The sequence below is a fragment of the Erpetoichthys calabaricus genome, chromosome 5 (assembly GCF_900747795.2).
Source record: "Erpetoichthys calabaricus chromosome 5, fErpCal1.3, whole genome shotgun sequence".
Taxonomy (NCBI): domain Eukaryota; kingdom Metazoa; phylum Chordata; class Cladistia; order Polypteriformes; family Polypteridae; genus Erpetoichthys; species Erpetoichthys calabaricus.
In genome coordinates this window covers 83648624-83666374 of record NC_041398.2, presented here as the reverse complement: position 1 = coordinate 83666374, position 17751 = coordinate 83648624, and the positions used below count along the sequence as shown (strand labels likewise).

At 36.2% G+C, this 17751-nt stretch overlaps 1 protein-coding gene across 3 annotated transcripts in view; it reads right to left on the bottom strand.

The window, feature by feature from the left end:
• Nucleotides 1–1131: 1131 nt before the first annotated feature.
• The window catches only part of dok7b (docking protein 7b), a 177763-nt gene continuing 161143 nt past the window's right edge, over nt 1132–17751 (bottom strand). Inside the window, exons 12-13 of one of the 3 annotated variants that reach the window (XM_028801722.2) lie at nt 14805–14957; nt 1132–2736 (exon numbers count right to left, since the gene is read on the bottom strand). In XM_028801722.2, the coding sequence (XP_028657555.2) occupies nt 2600–2736; nt 14805–14957 (290 nt within the window). In that variant the 3' untranslated portion in view covers nt 1132–2599. The remainder of the gene's footprint in view (nt 2737–14804; nt 14958–17751) is intronic. The other 2 variants (XM_051928239.1, XM_051928240.1) reach the window with 2 other exon arrangements.

The window sequence follows — 17751 nt, the reverse complement described above, 5'->3', positions numbered from 1 at the left end:
TTGTAGGAGAGGTGAGTGTTTATTTTTGTTTAATGTAAACTCCATATTCAGCTTAAACAGATTAACATTCTAAATTCTTCAGTTTCTAAGGTGATTTTTATCATTAGTTGATTGCTTATATTAGACAAAAAAAAATTAAATAACAGCTTATTAAATACTCACATAGCCTAGTTTGGCTGACGATGGCCAGATGCTGTATCAGTCAAGAATATGTTCTATGAGGGGAAACAGCAGCATTTATATAAAACCGTACAAACCACTTACATACTGCATAATTCATTTACTAAATACAACTGAATATTTTATAGAGTAATTTCTTTTAATTCAAGAAATGCTAAAATCTGATATAAAAAAAGTTAATGCTGCCTTGGTACTTTTCTTGGTTGAGGACCAGTGCATGTTAACTAGCTCTGAGCTTGCCATGCAGAACATATAAAAACTACTGAAAGAACACATTATAATGAGCGGCTTTCAAGTGTGCCGCTACAAATATGTACATCATTACAAACAGTGAAACACTTGATAACAATTACATTAGATGTATAGTTTTTTATTATTTTACTTTGGAACAAACAAGAAGTTTCTACCAATAGGTAACAGTAAATAAAACATAGAAAAGTGTTATATTTCACCAGAACATTTCTGTAGAAAAATAATTCCTTTTATTCAACAAAAAACACTTTGTTAGCTCATTTACCTTTCTATTATATATGTTAGTATTTGGCATATATTTATTCTTCTTTTAAAACAAAATCTTTTTTATGCATAAAATATACTACTATGGTACACAAAACTAAAATTCAACAAAATTTTGTTAAAACCCAGGAGTTTCAAGAGAAAAAGATGCCTTTTACAGCAAATTATGACTGGGAACTCTGTGTACTGAGATGTGCCTGTGTTTGTGTGTACACACTATAATATAAATTTAGCAGAACACAAACTGTCCACATAAATTCCACCAATGAAGTTGAACTTGAGCATACAGAAAGTCAAACTACAGTTTAATTTAGTTAAAGCTGCCAATGATATATTCAACTAATGACAAGCATTTAGCCAATGAGTGCGTTTACATGTACCCACAAGACTAGATAAGGTGAGTAACTGGATTAAGGCAGACATCTGGTTTCTTAAAAAAACAAAAAAAAAACATTAACTTACGGAGTTCTCTCTTGGCAAAACACTCCAACATCATTAAACTGTGTAAAAATGTTGAAACTTTACCAACAGCCACCATGAATTTGATAACAAGTATGGAGCCTGAGTCTCCCGAGACTGTGCTGCTGAGTTTAGCACTGTACATTCCGCTCCTCAACGTAAATCGATTGATTTCTGAAATATTGAAACAAATTATTTTAGCAAGGGGAAGAAATAAAACAATCCCCTAAAAATTTGCCTCAGGAAATTTATTTTGTAGATGACTCTGCCATTTTCGACCAACGGCTGCTGAAACAGTTTGCAAAGCTAACACATGTGCAGACTACAAGGCCCTTCACTGTAACCTGGTTAGGGGTTTACATGGCCACACAAGGGTTACTCGTGGAGTAATCTACGTGTGTTAAACCGGCTTCTCAGAGGCCAATATACTGATTTCTCTAACCGGAATAAGGGTGTAGATGGCTGTTTCCAAACCAGTTTCTGTGAATAACCAGGTAATTAAAGTGCATGTAAATACACTCAATGAGAAATGATTGAAATGCTTTCTATTTATTAAGTCTTCTTATGCATTAATCTTTGTTCGTGGTGAATAGAATCATAACTGAGAAAATATTTTTACTTTGCAAATTTTTGATTTTAAAAGCATAAGTTACTTTTTATATATATATATATGCTTCTATAATTGGTCGCATGATTCTTTTTACAGTGGTATATATTATACTGGCAAAGATGTTGGATTAGATACAGTAACACTGTAGCTCCACCATGGCTATATCTTGCAATTTCCCGTGCTTGTTACTTAATCAGTTTAGGACAGACCTTCCTAAAGTATACATTTCTGTGAAAGAATACTGTACATGTAAAGCACTATGATGAGATTGTATATAAACATGTTTTGAGTGATGCCAGAGTAGGCAGGCTTTTGTATGACTAGCTAACTTAGGACTTCATTAAAATATAGGGAGTGGTAAATATTTTCCTGCATCCATTCCAGTCTTCTGCATTTTTAAACAACAAGCGCCTGCTTATACAGTACTGAGTACAGTTGTAGAAATGTCCTATTTTAGTAAGACTGGTAATGACAGGAGGTATAAAATGTAAATTGTTCACATGGCTATTTATGAAAGCTGTAACTTCTTGTTTGTAAACATAATTTACAATTTGTTATCAAAAAGCTATTGAAGTTATCACTGCATATAAGTTTACACAACAGCATTTCTAGAGTAGACATTGACCAATATTTCTTTTAGTCTATTTGTTACTATTTTGTTTCATCAGTCCATATGTTGAAAACTGTTCTATAAAATTGTTGGAATGGAACAGTCATAAATTAGGATTAACTACAAAGCCTTTGTCTAAGATTCTAAATTGTTATGAAGACAATATGGTAAATGCCGGATGTCTGGTAAAGTCCTGTTCAAGGAGAAGGTCTTCCACAATTAGTTCACTGCAATGCCCCTCGCTTTTTCTGTTCAAGTTCTTGCAGACGTTCTTCTCTAAACTGAGCATGCTGTGTTCCAACTTTATGAGCTGTTTCTGTTGCAGTAATGTCTATGTGAGCATATTTAGTGGTGCCGCCACCTGGAAAAAAAAAGCATATATTTCAGTTTCAAATAACGTGTAGTCAAAACCTATACTGGCACAAGGCAGTAACTGCTCCTGAACAAGGCACCAATACGGTGTACATTCACCCATACAGAAACATTTTGGGTTTGCCTATCTTTCTGGGGAGCATTCTATAGAGACACAAGCATATTCAAAGGACTCCACAGCTACAAAGCAGCACTGTTAACCACAGACTCATTTTGAAAAGTCAGGTAATTTGATTAAGACTTTGATCGAAAAACATTCTTTTGATTCGCCTTTGTGAAAGAGGCCACTAAAAGCCACTACAATACAAACACAAAAGGCCTTCTAGACACCTGCACAAACTTCAATAAAACACACTTCTTTGTGTAATAAGCAATGTGAAACTATGTTTTATTTTCATCCTCATTAGTGATCAGCAAGGTAACTTGGTAAAAACACAAACAAAAGCTAAAATTAATGGTATGCAGACTTTTCATTTTACCATAAGCACCCCACCACAGGAATTGTAAAAATATGCAAATGAACACTGATTTGTAACAACAGTACTGAAGATAGCAACAGTAAAGCATATGTTAGGAACAAAATGTCAGTCACTTGCTCTGCTCTGATGTTTGCAAGTGACTGCAAGAATAAGGAAAGGAAAAACAAACAAAAAAAAAAGTACAAACTGTGTAAGGAAAAATAAAATCTGTTGGGAGTCCAAGAACAAAAAATCCACCCTACTTCAGGATTAACATAACTATGTACATGTACTATGGCATAGTTCACGGAACCCATTATTAGTGAGGTGACAGTGATTTTGAACAATATTTACTTTGCAGTGAAACCTAGTTTCACTTTACAATATGAATCATGAAACTATGCTGTTTTTGCGACCAGTCAAATTTGTGCCAGGAAGAAGGGTGTTGAGCACTGTAGGTGCCATGGAGGATGGACAAGCATCCTGGGTGCACTAAAGATTCTTTCCCGAACAGGAGCCCATAATGGATGGACTGGGAGAACAGGCATACCAGGAGCAGCCCAATCCCCCAAACGACAGGTGGCAATGTTCCTCAGGCTAAACCCAATTAAGACACCCTCAGTGTGGCATAGGACCTGGATTCCAAGAAACGCAGCCCTTTTGGGGTCTTTGGATATTGCAACTGGGCACTGCCAGGGAAGGACTACCTTGGTTTCCACATGGCCTGGAAGTGGTCCAGACAACCTGGACATGACATCAGAAGCAGTTTCTGGGTCAGATTTAAAAGAGAGACTGTAACCTCATTTAAGAGAGTCAGAGTCAGGAGGCTGCAAGCAACACTCAACTGGAGGAGGAAGGAGAGTTTATATTTGTGGATTGTCGCCTGTGTTAGTTTAAGAAAGGTGCTGGAAGCAAATAAAAACCTTCTACAGTGATCCCTCGCTATATCGCGCTTCGCCTTTATATGTAAGCATATTTAAATATATATCGCGGATTTTTTGCTGGTTCGCGGATTTCTGCGGCCAATGGGTCTTTTAATTTCTGGTACATGCTTCCTCAGTTGGTTTGCCCAGTTGATTTCATACAAGGGACGCTATTGGCAGATGGCTGAGAAGCTACCCGGCTTACTTTTCTTTCTCTCTCTCTTGCGCTGACTATCTGTGATCCTGACGTAGGGGGTGTGAGCAGGGGGGCTGTTCGCACACCTAGACGATACGGACGCTCGTCTAAAAATGCTGAAAGATTATCTTCACGTTGGCTACCTTCTGTGCAGCTGCTTAGTGAAGCGACATGCAGCACGGTGCTTCGCATACTTAAAAGCACGAAGGGCACGTATTGATTTTTTTTCTCTCTCTCTCTCTCTCTCTGTCTGCTCCTGACGGTGGTGGTGTGAGCTGCCGCCTTCAACAGCTTTGTGCCGCGGTGCTTCGCATACTTAAAAGCAAACAGCCCTATTGATCTGTTTACTCCTTTGAAGAGGAAGATATGTTTGCATTCTTTTATTTGTGAGACGGAACTGTCATCTCTGTCTTGTCATGGAGCACAGTTTAAACTTTTGAAAAAGAGACAAATGTTTGTTTGCAGTGTTTGAATAACGTTCCTGTCTCTCTACAACCTCCTGTGTTTCTGCGCAAATCTGTGACCCAAGCATGACAATATAAAAATAACCATATAAACATATGGTTTCTACTTCGCGGATTTTCTTATTTCGCGGGTGGCTCTGGAACGCAACCCCCACGATGGAGGAGGGATTACTGTACTTGAGTCGGGAATTGTGTTGGGCATTACTGTGTCTGCAGTTTGGAGGTCAGTGGCGCCCCCTTGTGGTTACAGCATATATAACAACCTTTCCTCACCTATTTACTTTCATACCATACCAATTTACGAGCCTGCTTAGTCCTGAGTAGGGTCACGGGTGGCTGAAGCCTATTCTGGCAAGCACAGGGCGCAAGCAAGAAAAATCCCCGGACAGGGCACTAGTTTATCACAGGTTGAACTTAGAGACACACACATTCACACACACACACACACAAGGGTCAAATTACCATTGCCATTCAACCTAACCTGAATGTCTTTGTATTGTGGAAAGAAACTGAAGCACTTGAAGGAAACCCTTGAAGACACGGGGAGAACATGCCTCTTTAGTGCAAGGCAGCAGTGCTACCATTGCACTTCTGTGATGCACCACCTTTACTTTTATCTCATCTGAAACCCTGCAGCAATGCTTACATGGTGACTATGATTCCCAGCAGACAGAAGGAGTGCTCTTGGGCAAATGGTTGAAAGTTTAAATATGAGCACGGGCAAAAGCAGGATCTCATCTAAGACTGCAGGTAAACTATTTTTTTGTTTTGTTTTTTCCTCAACCACTTTGTATAACAATTTCATCGTCTTGCTGGACTGCAGCTCTTTTCTAAGTGTATGTCTTTTTGTCTCATTGTTTAGCCATGTTGCATTTCCAAATTAAACCGTTTCCTCACTTATTTTCATCTGCACCACTTTGTGAGAAATGTATGGGTCCAAAAGAGGTATACAGTGTTGCTAACTCTTAGGGAGCAGGGTGGTTTTTTCCACCTCAAAAAAATTCCAGAATCTCTTTTTACTGAGTTTCATAATTTTAGAACCACAGGTGAAATTAATTTTAGCGTCAAGTTTGCACAACTGTAAGTGAAGGGACACGCGGCTGTTTTGCCCCTCACTACCTACCTACTGTATTTTGCTATATTATATTTTACATAACCTATGAAGTGACAAACAGAGTGACAGTATGGTGAGTATCGATCAACCATGCAAATTGGAACTTCATTGAACACTGGACATGTGACAATAGGTCTGAGATTAACTACTTACAAAGCCTGGTATTTCTGACAAATGATCACTATTGTCCACCTGCATGTTAAATCATTAATTCACAATACCAACCAATTCTCAGCATTATGTAGTTTTTGCTGGGCATCATGTGCATGCATAATAAGAAAAATACAAATGTAACACAAGATAAATGGCGATAGAAATAAGTCGCAGTGAAACAGAATGAAGCATGATTTTTTTCTATAGCCCATGCTGAGTCTCTCGGGTTCAGAAGATGATAGAAGAATAATAATAGGGTCCTTGTTGTTGAGTGAGTAAAAGTCATTTGTAACTTTTACTGCTCCTTGTTGGTAGACATTTATTCAAGCCCATTTTATGATGAGGCTGTTCTCATTTTAGGCTTTGATGCCAAAAGAGAGTTGAGATATGTAACAATTTTAAATCAACTTTAAATGAATCACCTTTGAATTATTGTTATAACATCACTGCCTATCATCACTGGTGCTGTAATACGGATCCCTGCAGAAAAACTTTCACCTCCCGCCAAATACCCCCCTACAGATTATGTAAATATAAATTTGGGTCAGTTTGCGGATTTGTTTTGATTTTGACATTTAAGAGTCTTTTTCTGATGAACAGTGTCAAAAAAGCCTTATTCACTCCACTGTGAATCAGTGTTCTAAAACAATGAAACATGAAAAAGTCTGAATACTGTTTATAGGCACAGTATGGACATGAATGTCTACTCCAATATGTGAGGTCTCAGGATCTTTGGATGTGGTTGTGGAGTTTTCTTCTGGTTCAGTGGGATAATTCACTATTATGTCGATACCTAGGAAGACTCAACTTTGCCCTAAATTGCATCCATTTGCAGACTGTTTATCATAGAAACTAACACGTGGTGTAATCCATCCATCCATTATCCAACCCGCTATATCCTAACTACAGGGTCACGGGGGTCGGCCGGAGCCAATCCCAGCTAACACAGGGCGCAAGGCAGGAAACAAACCCCGGGCAGGGCGCCAGCCCACCGCAGACATGGTGTAATACGAAACTTAAAATATACACATTTTTAGATATGCAATGACTCTTCTCTGTGCCATAAAAATGATAACATTGAAGGTTTAGTGACGTATCCACAAAAAATATACTGTAGTTACAGAAAGGCACAACATTCTTAACAATCCTATTGTCATACTCATAATTAACAAACACCCTGATGGAAGAATAATTAAGAAAAGAGTACATGAAAATATTAACAGTCATTCAAAATGTAAAACTGACCTGAACAAGAGCACAAAATCCTACAACGGAAAAAGCAGCAAATGTACTGTATGTATTCAAAAATATATTCAATGTGGAATGCATTTCCTGTACAATACTGTTATAATGAGGTAATACACTACCAGCTAATAGTAATCCATGTTTCATTTTTTTTACACTTTTTTTGCTTGCATTTAAACATCAGCTTTGCTCAGACATTTTGAACTACTGTTTTGAAATTTGCCATCTAATGATAGCTAGTAGACATTTACATTTCTTCATGCACATGGAGTTTAGTTAACGGTCTTAATGCACAGTGGATAAATTCAGTTTGCTGTGCTTAGAAATCCTTTTCCACCAGTCACAATGTTTATTAGCCTTGGGCAAGACTTCTTCTTTATGTGTCACACTACCAGACGATATGATTGTAAAATGTTTGTATTTTAGAAATATGTAAAAAAAATTAAATCAAAGCATCATTGTCATCCATAAGGAGCCCAAAAGACAAGGAGCAAAGCAAATCTTTATGAGGTACAATCATTGAGTTCAAACTATGAAAACAAGCAGGGGCAGCTGGGTACAAAACACACAATCTATCCTCCATATAAAGTCCTCAAGTGAAAGACTACAGAAGGATGTTCATTTTTAGAGATATGATTCTTTCTCTTAAAAGAAGATTGCAGTAGTAAAAATAAAATGTGCTCTGTCATTTGTGCAATACTTAGAAAACATTTTGCCACCTTTGTTGTAATAACTTTTATATTGTTAGAAAAAAAAACCAATACTACAACCACAATCCATTAAAAGGTGCATGCTAAATGGTGGGGCACAGCGTGAGATGCTTCATGTCAGGGACACAAAATACACAAGAGCATATGTGGCTTCGTAAAGTATGCATGAAATATTTTTGTATGATTTTTTTCACACAAACAATCAATGATTTTATAAGACAATAGCAAAGCACATAAGAGTCGCTCTAAATGATCCTCATGCATAGTATTTGGTAATATAACGTGGCCTGCTCTCAGTAGTAGGGAAACACAGCGCTGATCCTGCATTAAGAAACCCATTGCTTGCAATACTCTGCTGATACAATAATATAAATTATTTTTGTACAGCGCTCTTCACTGATTTCAGGCGCAGAGCGCTGCTAACAATTCTCTGTTAAAAATAAGAACAGATTATATCGATTACTAAATACAGAATTAGTACACAAAATTTGTTAAAACACAGGGATAACAAGGTAGAAACTGATTAAACAGAAATGGAAATCAACACAGTCTGTTTATTACTTAATCGATGAACTACGGCCTAATAATGTCTTGCACTTGCATATTTTTGTATGTTATGTACGCACTAGGTAACCTTGCCCTTATAAACTAGGCATTTTGGCAGGGGGTACTTAGAATACTAATTGTACTCATTGTGTGCACAAGTGGACAGATGCACGATTTTCAGATAAAAGAGCACAAATAACAGTGTGGTAAATTATGTGGTTTTATTCCAGAAATCAGTGAGAGTGGTTCTATTGTACATTGTCAGAGATACTGGATAACAGCTGCCAGATAGATTATTCTTAAAATGAACCAAACAGTAATGAATATCGAGATATGAGACACTAATGTATAATTTCTCCAAAACTAAGTAAGGCATTGCCATCAAAAAATTAGGTTGCCATTGGTGACATATATAAAATAGTAGCTCTCTACTCCATCTTGTGGATATAAAAATATTGCTGTGCCTTCAACAAGTAAGTAGCGTTTACATGGTGGCATTCTGCTGAAGAATGAAAATTTCTCAAGTGTTTGTCACAGGGTGCATCTTGTGTCTCCAGACTCATCAATTTATTTACATTAAACTTTTTTTCATAAACCGCCCATTATCTGTATATATTTTTCAGGATCATATGTAGTGATTCTGCATACTTCTGTAAGGTACATGTATTAAACTCACATACTGGACAGCCATAGTGACTAAAGGGTTTTATTTCCAGCCATCTCGCCAAATTAGCATGCAGTTACTGCTGCTAACAGAAGTAATTTTTTTGTGTTCATTTTAAGTGATTTTCTTATTAGGATTTATAAACCTCTGCCTTACACAGAAAATTGAGTTATGAATGGAAGGGAGAACTGAACTCATTTTAAGCTGAAGGCTGCCTGTATATGAAAACACAAGAAGAATTTTGAGAAGAAATGACCATTGAGCTAAACTTAATCTCAAATTGGCAAAATATCTCCTACTTGAGATTTGAAAGTCTCCAAAGTATCATTTGTTGTGTGAATGAATAAATGTTCATAAGGTTCCTAACATGTGTATGAAATTTACTCTTGATTCACTTCCATTTGTTTTCCTGTGTCTTGACTGGAGAACACACTTTAAAGTAACAGCTATTATTTAGCCTACACTTGTGTAACCTCTTAAGCCTTATTTACTTAAACTGATAAGGTTCAGCTCTTCAAATCTTTCAGTTCTTTCACTCCAATCCTGGAATCAATCTACTCACTCTTCTGTGGCTTTCTCGGGCATTAAATGAAATGGGCATTCATTCTTCACACAATTTTCCAGAGGAGGACTAACAAGAATGTTCTACACAACAAAAAGTCACTTTTACTGTATTATGTAACCCAACATTCTACAGTATTAGCCTTCTTACTTGAGTTGTTAACACTGTCTGGATATATACATTGATAAGTCAATTATAATAACAAAATCCTTCACATAAGTATTATTTTGAGGTGATACATGTAAAATTTTAGACTAATGTACATTCATCTTTATTATACAATACATAATCAATTATTTCTTTTAGGACTTATAATGAAACCTTTTGTTACATGCTATATAGTAAAATTAATCATCTAACTGAAAAACTAATGTTTACAAATCAAAGTAAATACTAGCATGCATATATTTACAAGGCTTAAATATTTTCCAGAACTATACTGTAATGAATATTCTTGGATCATGAGCCTGGAGCAGAAGAAGGGACGGCATGCTCCAATCAGCTTTAGCGATTAATTATCTGGAGTTTTATGTAACTGCATCAGTCATCACTGACAAACTTGGGATATTTGCAAATTATGATTAGTTTTTTACAGTGAGTGATTGCACCAGTGTAGGTGACCCTCAGCTGCACAGAGAAAAACTTTCAACTGTTGTTTTATACAAATGTGTCAAGCAGCTATTCTAATTACTTAGCCTTTAAAGACGCTGTGCTTGGTTAAAGTGGTACTATCTACTGTAGTTCATCTAGCAGACTTTAGCACATATCATTTTCAATTCATTAAAACTTAAAAAAATCAAACTCTCTTCAAATTTAATGTTTGCAATTTTAATGTAAGTATCATACAAGATGATAAATGATGGATATCCCTTTATTTCACAACAGCTGGGAGAATTAACATCACTAAAATTAATATCTTCCAATGTATCAACCTTTTTCAGAGTATCCCTATTAAGAAATCATATTTTTTAGACATTAGATATAACTCTTACTTTGATTTGTAAATCAAAAAGTTCATGTAAAAAAAGATGGTTTTGCCAAGAGCTAAAGCCGAAGGGATGTTTCTTGAAGATGATGTGAGGAAGCATAAAGTAATGAAACTGTACCTGCTTAGTTAGCCATGGGAAGGAAATCCTATAAAACCTATTTTTAGTAAATGGTATTCTTTGCTCTCTGACACTTGCTAATTATCACCAGTTTACCAATAATCCAGTGATTGAACATTCATTCAAAATATAGTGCGAATGTAGGAAAAACTTTAAGTCTGAGTTGCTACTGTTGATTGTTTCAGGACACATTTATTTCAGCCATCCTTAACCCTACACTATGTTTCATTTATGGAAGTAACTTTGTATTTTCAATATTTTTGCCTTCTTTGAGCACAATGTTTTTACTGGGTGCAACTCTGAAACTCTGGAAACTGAAACATGCCCAACTTCCTAAACTCCCATTAAACTATATGGTTGTAAGTATACTATCTAATGACAAAGGAAGATATAGGCAGCACTCTACCAACTTCTTTCAAAGAGGTAACCCCTAGGTAATCAAAAGCAATGATGGGAATAGAACCTTTTATTTAAAATTTCAAATAATTAATGGCATTTGGCCAAGAACAAGCTGTATTATTGACCAGTTGTGCAAAGTGGGATGTAATTCAATTAAAAATTATATGCCAAACAAGCCTATCTCAACTACAATCATACAAAATTATACTGTACAGTATCTAAGACAAACCCAAATTGTGAATGGTATCATAAAGTGTCAGTCTTGCTTGTATTGTATATGTTTGGGAGTGACGTACAATGAAATTATATTGGGATAAAATCCAGATTTTCTACTGGTATAGTGGAGTAATACAAGACTGGTACATACTATGTCATGAAAAAATCTATTATAATCTTTTAAACAACACTACCCACTCATCTTATTGTTTTGCTCAATTGGAAGATTAACTCAGTGGGAAAAGAATGTCTTATTTTGCAGAAAATGTTAAAATATCAATCTTTTTCTGGGATTATTATGAATTGTTTGAGAGCAACATAGAAATAAAAATCTCTAATCTAAAGAAATTAGGCACAGAACAGTCAATAATCAGGCAGGGGTCAATTTCACTAAAAGTCATACAATCTTTTACCAAAGTCAGTACCATAATACAAAAAGCCCAAGTGCTACATTGAAGGATGTCTAGAATACACTGGGCATAATTACTGGACTCAAGTAATCGGGGGCTCAGGTGCTAGAAGTGGACAAGGCTAATGCCCTGAAACAACTTTTTACTAAATTTTCCCTCCCACTGCCACCTTCTTGCAATGACCAGTCTCCACACACTATCTCTACTACATAAACAAGTCCTACCACTTCAACTGGAATGGCCAGTGACAAGTCCACCTCTGACCATCAGTGTGGGCTGTCCATAACTGAAGACCAAGTAAGGAGACAACTGAAGAAGCTACACACAGGAAAAGCTGCAGGAACAGATGGAGTCAGTCCTCCAGTTCTTAAGGTCTGTGTTGACCAATGTTGTGGTATCCTCTGTCATCTGTTCAGTCTCTCCCTAAGGCTTCAGAAAGTGCCATTACTGTGGAAAACATTATGCATTGTTCCTATTCGAAAAAAGGCAGACATCTCTTCACCTAATGATTACAGACCAGTGACACTTGCGTCTTACATCATGAAGACCGCTGAGAGACTGGTGCTGAACTATATGTGTTCTTTTGTAGTAGACCACCTGGACCCACTGCATTTTGCCTATCTGACAAGGATTTGAAAGTGGAGGATACAACTATCTATCTTCTCCACAAGGCTTATTCTCACCTGAACAAAGTTGGCAACACTGTGAGGATTATGTTTTTTGATTTCTCCAGTACCTTCAGTACCACCCAGCCATCCCTGTTAAGAGGTAAACTCAGAGATAAGCAGTTGGATGAGCCTATGGCATCCTGGATAATGAACTGTCTGTCAGGCAGACCGTAGTTTGTGAGACTCAAGACTGTGTTTCTGATATGGATGTAAGCAACACTGGAGCACCACAAGGAACAGTCCTGTCTCCTTTTCTCTTCACTCTGTACAACTCTGACTACAAATATAACACCAGGTCATGTCACTTGTAGAAAGTCTCAGATGATTCTGCAATTATGTGGTGTATTGAAAGAAACAGACTATATGTGTTTGGTGGAAAAGTTTATTTCTTTGTGCAAAGAGAATTGTCTGCATCTTAACATCAGCAAGACCAAGGAACTGGTTTACTGGACCAAAAACCTCTGGTCTAGTCTTAAAAGTACTTGGTGGTCCACATTAATGACAGGTTAGACTGGTCTCGGGACACAAAGGGACTATATAAGAAAGGGCAGAGCAGGCTCTTTTTCCTTAGGAGATTGTGTTCCTTTAATGTGGGAAAAGACATCCTTCATATCTACTATAACTCTCTAATGGCCAGTGCAGTTTTCTATGCTGTGATGTGCTGGGCTGCCAGCTCAAGAGTGGCCTACGGAATCAAGAAGCTAATTAAAAGGACAAGCTCTGTTATAGGACCAACTCTGGACCTCCTAGAGGTAGTAGTTAAGGAAATAATTACAATAAAACTGAGTGCATTTATGAATGATGCTGCACATCCTCTGTCTGACACACTAACATTGAGTACTTTCAGCCAACAAATTATTCAGCAAAAGTGTATCAAGAAATGCTAATGGGGCTCCTTTATACCAACAGCAATAAGTCGGCATAATGCCTCATTGTGACTGTGACAGTCAAGTCAGAACTTTCCTTTGTTTTTAATTTTCTTGCTTTATATTCATTCTGGTGTGTGTTCAGACCAAAGTGTGTGTGTATATTTACTTACTTATTTATTTATTTAAAGAACCTCTGTAACATACCAAATTTCCCTCTGGGGACAAATACAGTTGGTGGTTTATTCTTTCTTTATTTCCATCTATCTCTCTATTTTATATTATGCATGAGTAATCAATGTGATTCATGATAAGACTGAGTACTATTACAAAATAGGAAGATGTGGACATTAACACAAAAGGTGATGGGTAATGGTGTAGTGCTCCACTTACCCTTAATTCAGAAATGTGAGTTTGCCTATTTTAAGAAACCTAACTCAATGAATAGCGCAGCTACCTGATTAATCAAGCACTCAGGGTGTGACTCATGTGTCTCATCATTAGCTTTGTGGAGTTTGTTTATTTTCTCTGTGTGGGTTTTCCACCAGGTACTTTTGTTCTCCTCCTGTACCCTCAAACACAAATGCTAGCAGATTAACTGTGAGTGTGATTGTGGTTTGTGTGCAATGAACTGGTGTCCTTGTCCATGACTGTTTCCTGCCTTGTGCCAAGGGCTGCTCAGATAACCTCTGGCTTCCAGTGACACTAATCTGGATTAAGTGAGTTGAAAATGTATTACTTACTGTATGTTATTCTTTTAATATGAATTATTATGCCATACACTATTCAAAGCAAATATTAACTGAAGAAAGTTGAAAATGTAGCTGTATACTGGGTATAGATGTATACATTTGATTAAAACAGCATATTTTGTTACTATCATTTAAGTGAGATAGGTAATCCACAAATCAGTTACAGCACCAAATAGTTCATTTGACAAAACAAACAAGGAGAGTATTATTAATTATTCTTCGTTTAATTCCAGCTTGAGGCATGAATGGTTAGAACAGCACTAGTTCATGATTTTCTTAAAAAATTTTGTTGTGGACAGCCTTTTTAAATAGATCTCAGCCAACAATAAACATTTGCTAAAAAATTGCTGCTTTATAGGCAAGAAGTCCACTGCCATTGCGGCATCTACTGAAAAACAAAACCGTCACTGACAACAATAAGTCTATTCAATAAACCAAAAGAATGGCATTATAGTGATTTTGCATTGTCTTCCAAAGTCTTTCAAGGTAAACTTGGAAATGTTTTAACCCTTAAGTTACTTTAAAGCACTCATGTATATACCCTTAACACAAAATGTACCTTAAGTTAATATTTTTACTAGATTTATAAATTACTGATGCGTTACCTCTAACACCAGAACCAGATTCCTGAAGTTCTAATTCCATATAATGAAGCTGCTTCTTTGACGCAGGGCTGACAGGAATATTGACGTAGGTAATTCCGTCACCACGAGGCTTTTCTGGTATCAGCAGGTCCATTGGGTATGTAAATATACCTGCTAGCAATGCACAAACAGAACGGTTAATGCCACTGTCTCATACAGTAGTTTGAACAGATTCCCAGTACAACACTGGGGAACCTGGTATAAGATACAGAATATGTGGAAATTCAACGAAAGCTTTTTAAACCAATTAGAGCTGTGTTTTTTAAAATACTAAGTGCACATATCAAACTGAATCCATTATTTGCATAATATAAAAGTCTTATTTTTCTTAGTAAACCTAAAATACCTTGAAGTTCTAACGCAAAAGACTGCCTCTACAAACAGAAGAAACATTTGAACTAGAATGTGTGTGGGGTTCCCTGATGAAGACACAAAAATCACCAGTCTAAACAAATAAAGATCTTCCTAAAATAAAATAATCATCATTCCTCTTTTCAAAGGTTTACTTCTTAATGTATGGACCTCAGCAACAGTTTATTATTGTGCATATGTCTCATGTGAATAAGTAAATAATGTACTGATTTTCAATTTGAAAATATAATATGAAATAAAATGTACTGATGATATTTAAATTTGAAAATATCTTTGATATTTTGAAAACACACAAATGTACAGGTATACAAGAAATGAGACTTTATGGGGATGAGGAATTTATTGGAAAACACAAAATGGGAAAATTAAAATGCAGCAACTACAGGTATAAAGGAGAGATGGTGTCACTTCAGAGATATCCCGATTCAGGCTCAAAATAAACATTTTCCAAAAACTAATTAATCAAATGGCTAAAGAAATGCCCTCAATGGTTAAATAAGTACATAACTGGAAATGGAAGATTGAAAAGTTCACTGCACAAGAAAATTAAAAAGTGGCCAAAAATTCTTACTTAGAGGAATACCACTCATTACAGCAAGGGACTAAAAAAAGCATTCTATAGTATAGTGAAAAGAGACACTGAAAGTCGAATTGCTAGTGAAGCCATAATAAACAGCAAACAGGTTTTGGGGATTACTACAGTTAAAAAACAACAAAAGTAAAAGAGCATTTAAGAAACCTCTGAGATGATGACAGAAAAGTTGCAAAATTGACTCCAATCTACAAGAAGAGAAATAAGTTGGATTCTGGTCATTACAGACAGATAACTCTTACTTCTATACTGTGCCAAATTATGGAAACTATAATAACAAACAAAGCAGAAAAACACCTGCATGAAAACAGTATACAAAATAACATTAAGTATGCGTTTATATAAGGACGATTTGACAAAAGCACCACATATGACATAACTTATTTAGACATTTAAGAGGGGTTTATCACAGTTCCACACTGAAGAATAATTTTAAAACTAAAAGCTACTTGCATCAGAGTTAACCTACTAAACTGGATTTCAAGTTGGTTAACTAGCAGGAGACAAATAAGAGATGAGTGCTCCGTATGGAATGAGGTCATCAGTAGTGTCCCTCAGGAATCTGTCCTTAGACCCTTATTTTATCTGATTTATATTAATTAAACAGTTTCCAGTATAGTTAGTTAACTTGTGAATTTCATAGATAATATTAAAATTGAAAAGACTGTAGCTTCTCAGGAGGCAGGCAAAATAACTTAAAATTCCCAATCTTTAGGACTTAGTGAAAACTTGGAAAATAAGGTCTAGTGTAGTGCTATATGTAGGCAAAAAGAACATTAAGTATAAATACAAGATATGAGAAATTGTCTTAGAGGAAGCAAACTCTGAAAAGCATTTAGGGATTTATGTTGGCACAACATTCTTGTTGTCTAAGCATTATGCAGACGCAATTAAAAAGTCAAATAAAATATTAAGATTTGTTTTAAAAATTGTATATATATTTATATACATATATATTTATATATATTTATATTATAAATAAAGAGAAGTTATACTTAGACCAGATAATGCACTAGTAAAACTGTATCTGGAGTATTGTGTGTTGTTCTGGTCACCGCACTTCAAAGAAGACAGAGATGTACTTGAAGCTGTACAGCAGAGTGCAATCAAATACATCCCATGTTCAAAGAAGATGTCCTACTTTGACATACTCATGGGGTTAAACTTTGAGTAGGCTATCTAGAGATTTAATACAGGTCTTCAAAATTCACCAAGGCATCAATAAAGCTGATCTAACTGAATTCCTTCAACTAAACAACTAATCACATACTGAAAGACACCAGCAGAAATTAAGGAGTAGTAGTTAAGAATGAAACCAGGAAGAACTTTTCGTCATGTAAAGAGTTGTGGGAAACTCGGACAAATTATGGAGGTATGTAGTTGAAGCAGAAACACTGACAACCTTTCACAAGTACCTGAATGAGATTTTGGGATCATTTAGCTATTACCTAGACAAATGAGTTTCAGGAACTAATTGGCCTCCTCTACTTTAGTTAACGTTTAATGCTGTTCTATAAAATATGCAAGATAACTTTATCAACTACAGAAAAAAAAACACTTTTGTGGGCCATTTCTCTCTATTACAAAAAAAAATCCTGGAGAGAAACTGTAGGGCGTCGAGACGTAATCTTCACGTTAAGGACACGGAAGACAGTTAAAAGACCCGCGAGGACCTTAAACATGAGACATTGTGCCAAGAGATTGACCCAGGACTGTCTCGCGATGACGCAGAACATGAGATTCTTGCAAGACACGCCCTACTTGCAATCAATATCAAATAAGACAACGGGGCAGCAAAACATTCAGTCTTGTGAAGGATTTGAGTACACACAGATCCAGGGTCTCAGTGCATATAAAGCGTATAAGGACAATAAGTTATAAATAAAACATAGACTAAGCGAAGAAGAAAGCAGAGCAGAGAAAAGAGACTCAAAAGCGTTGGAG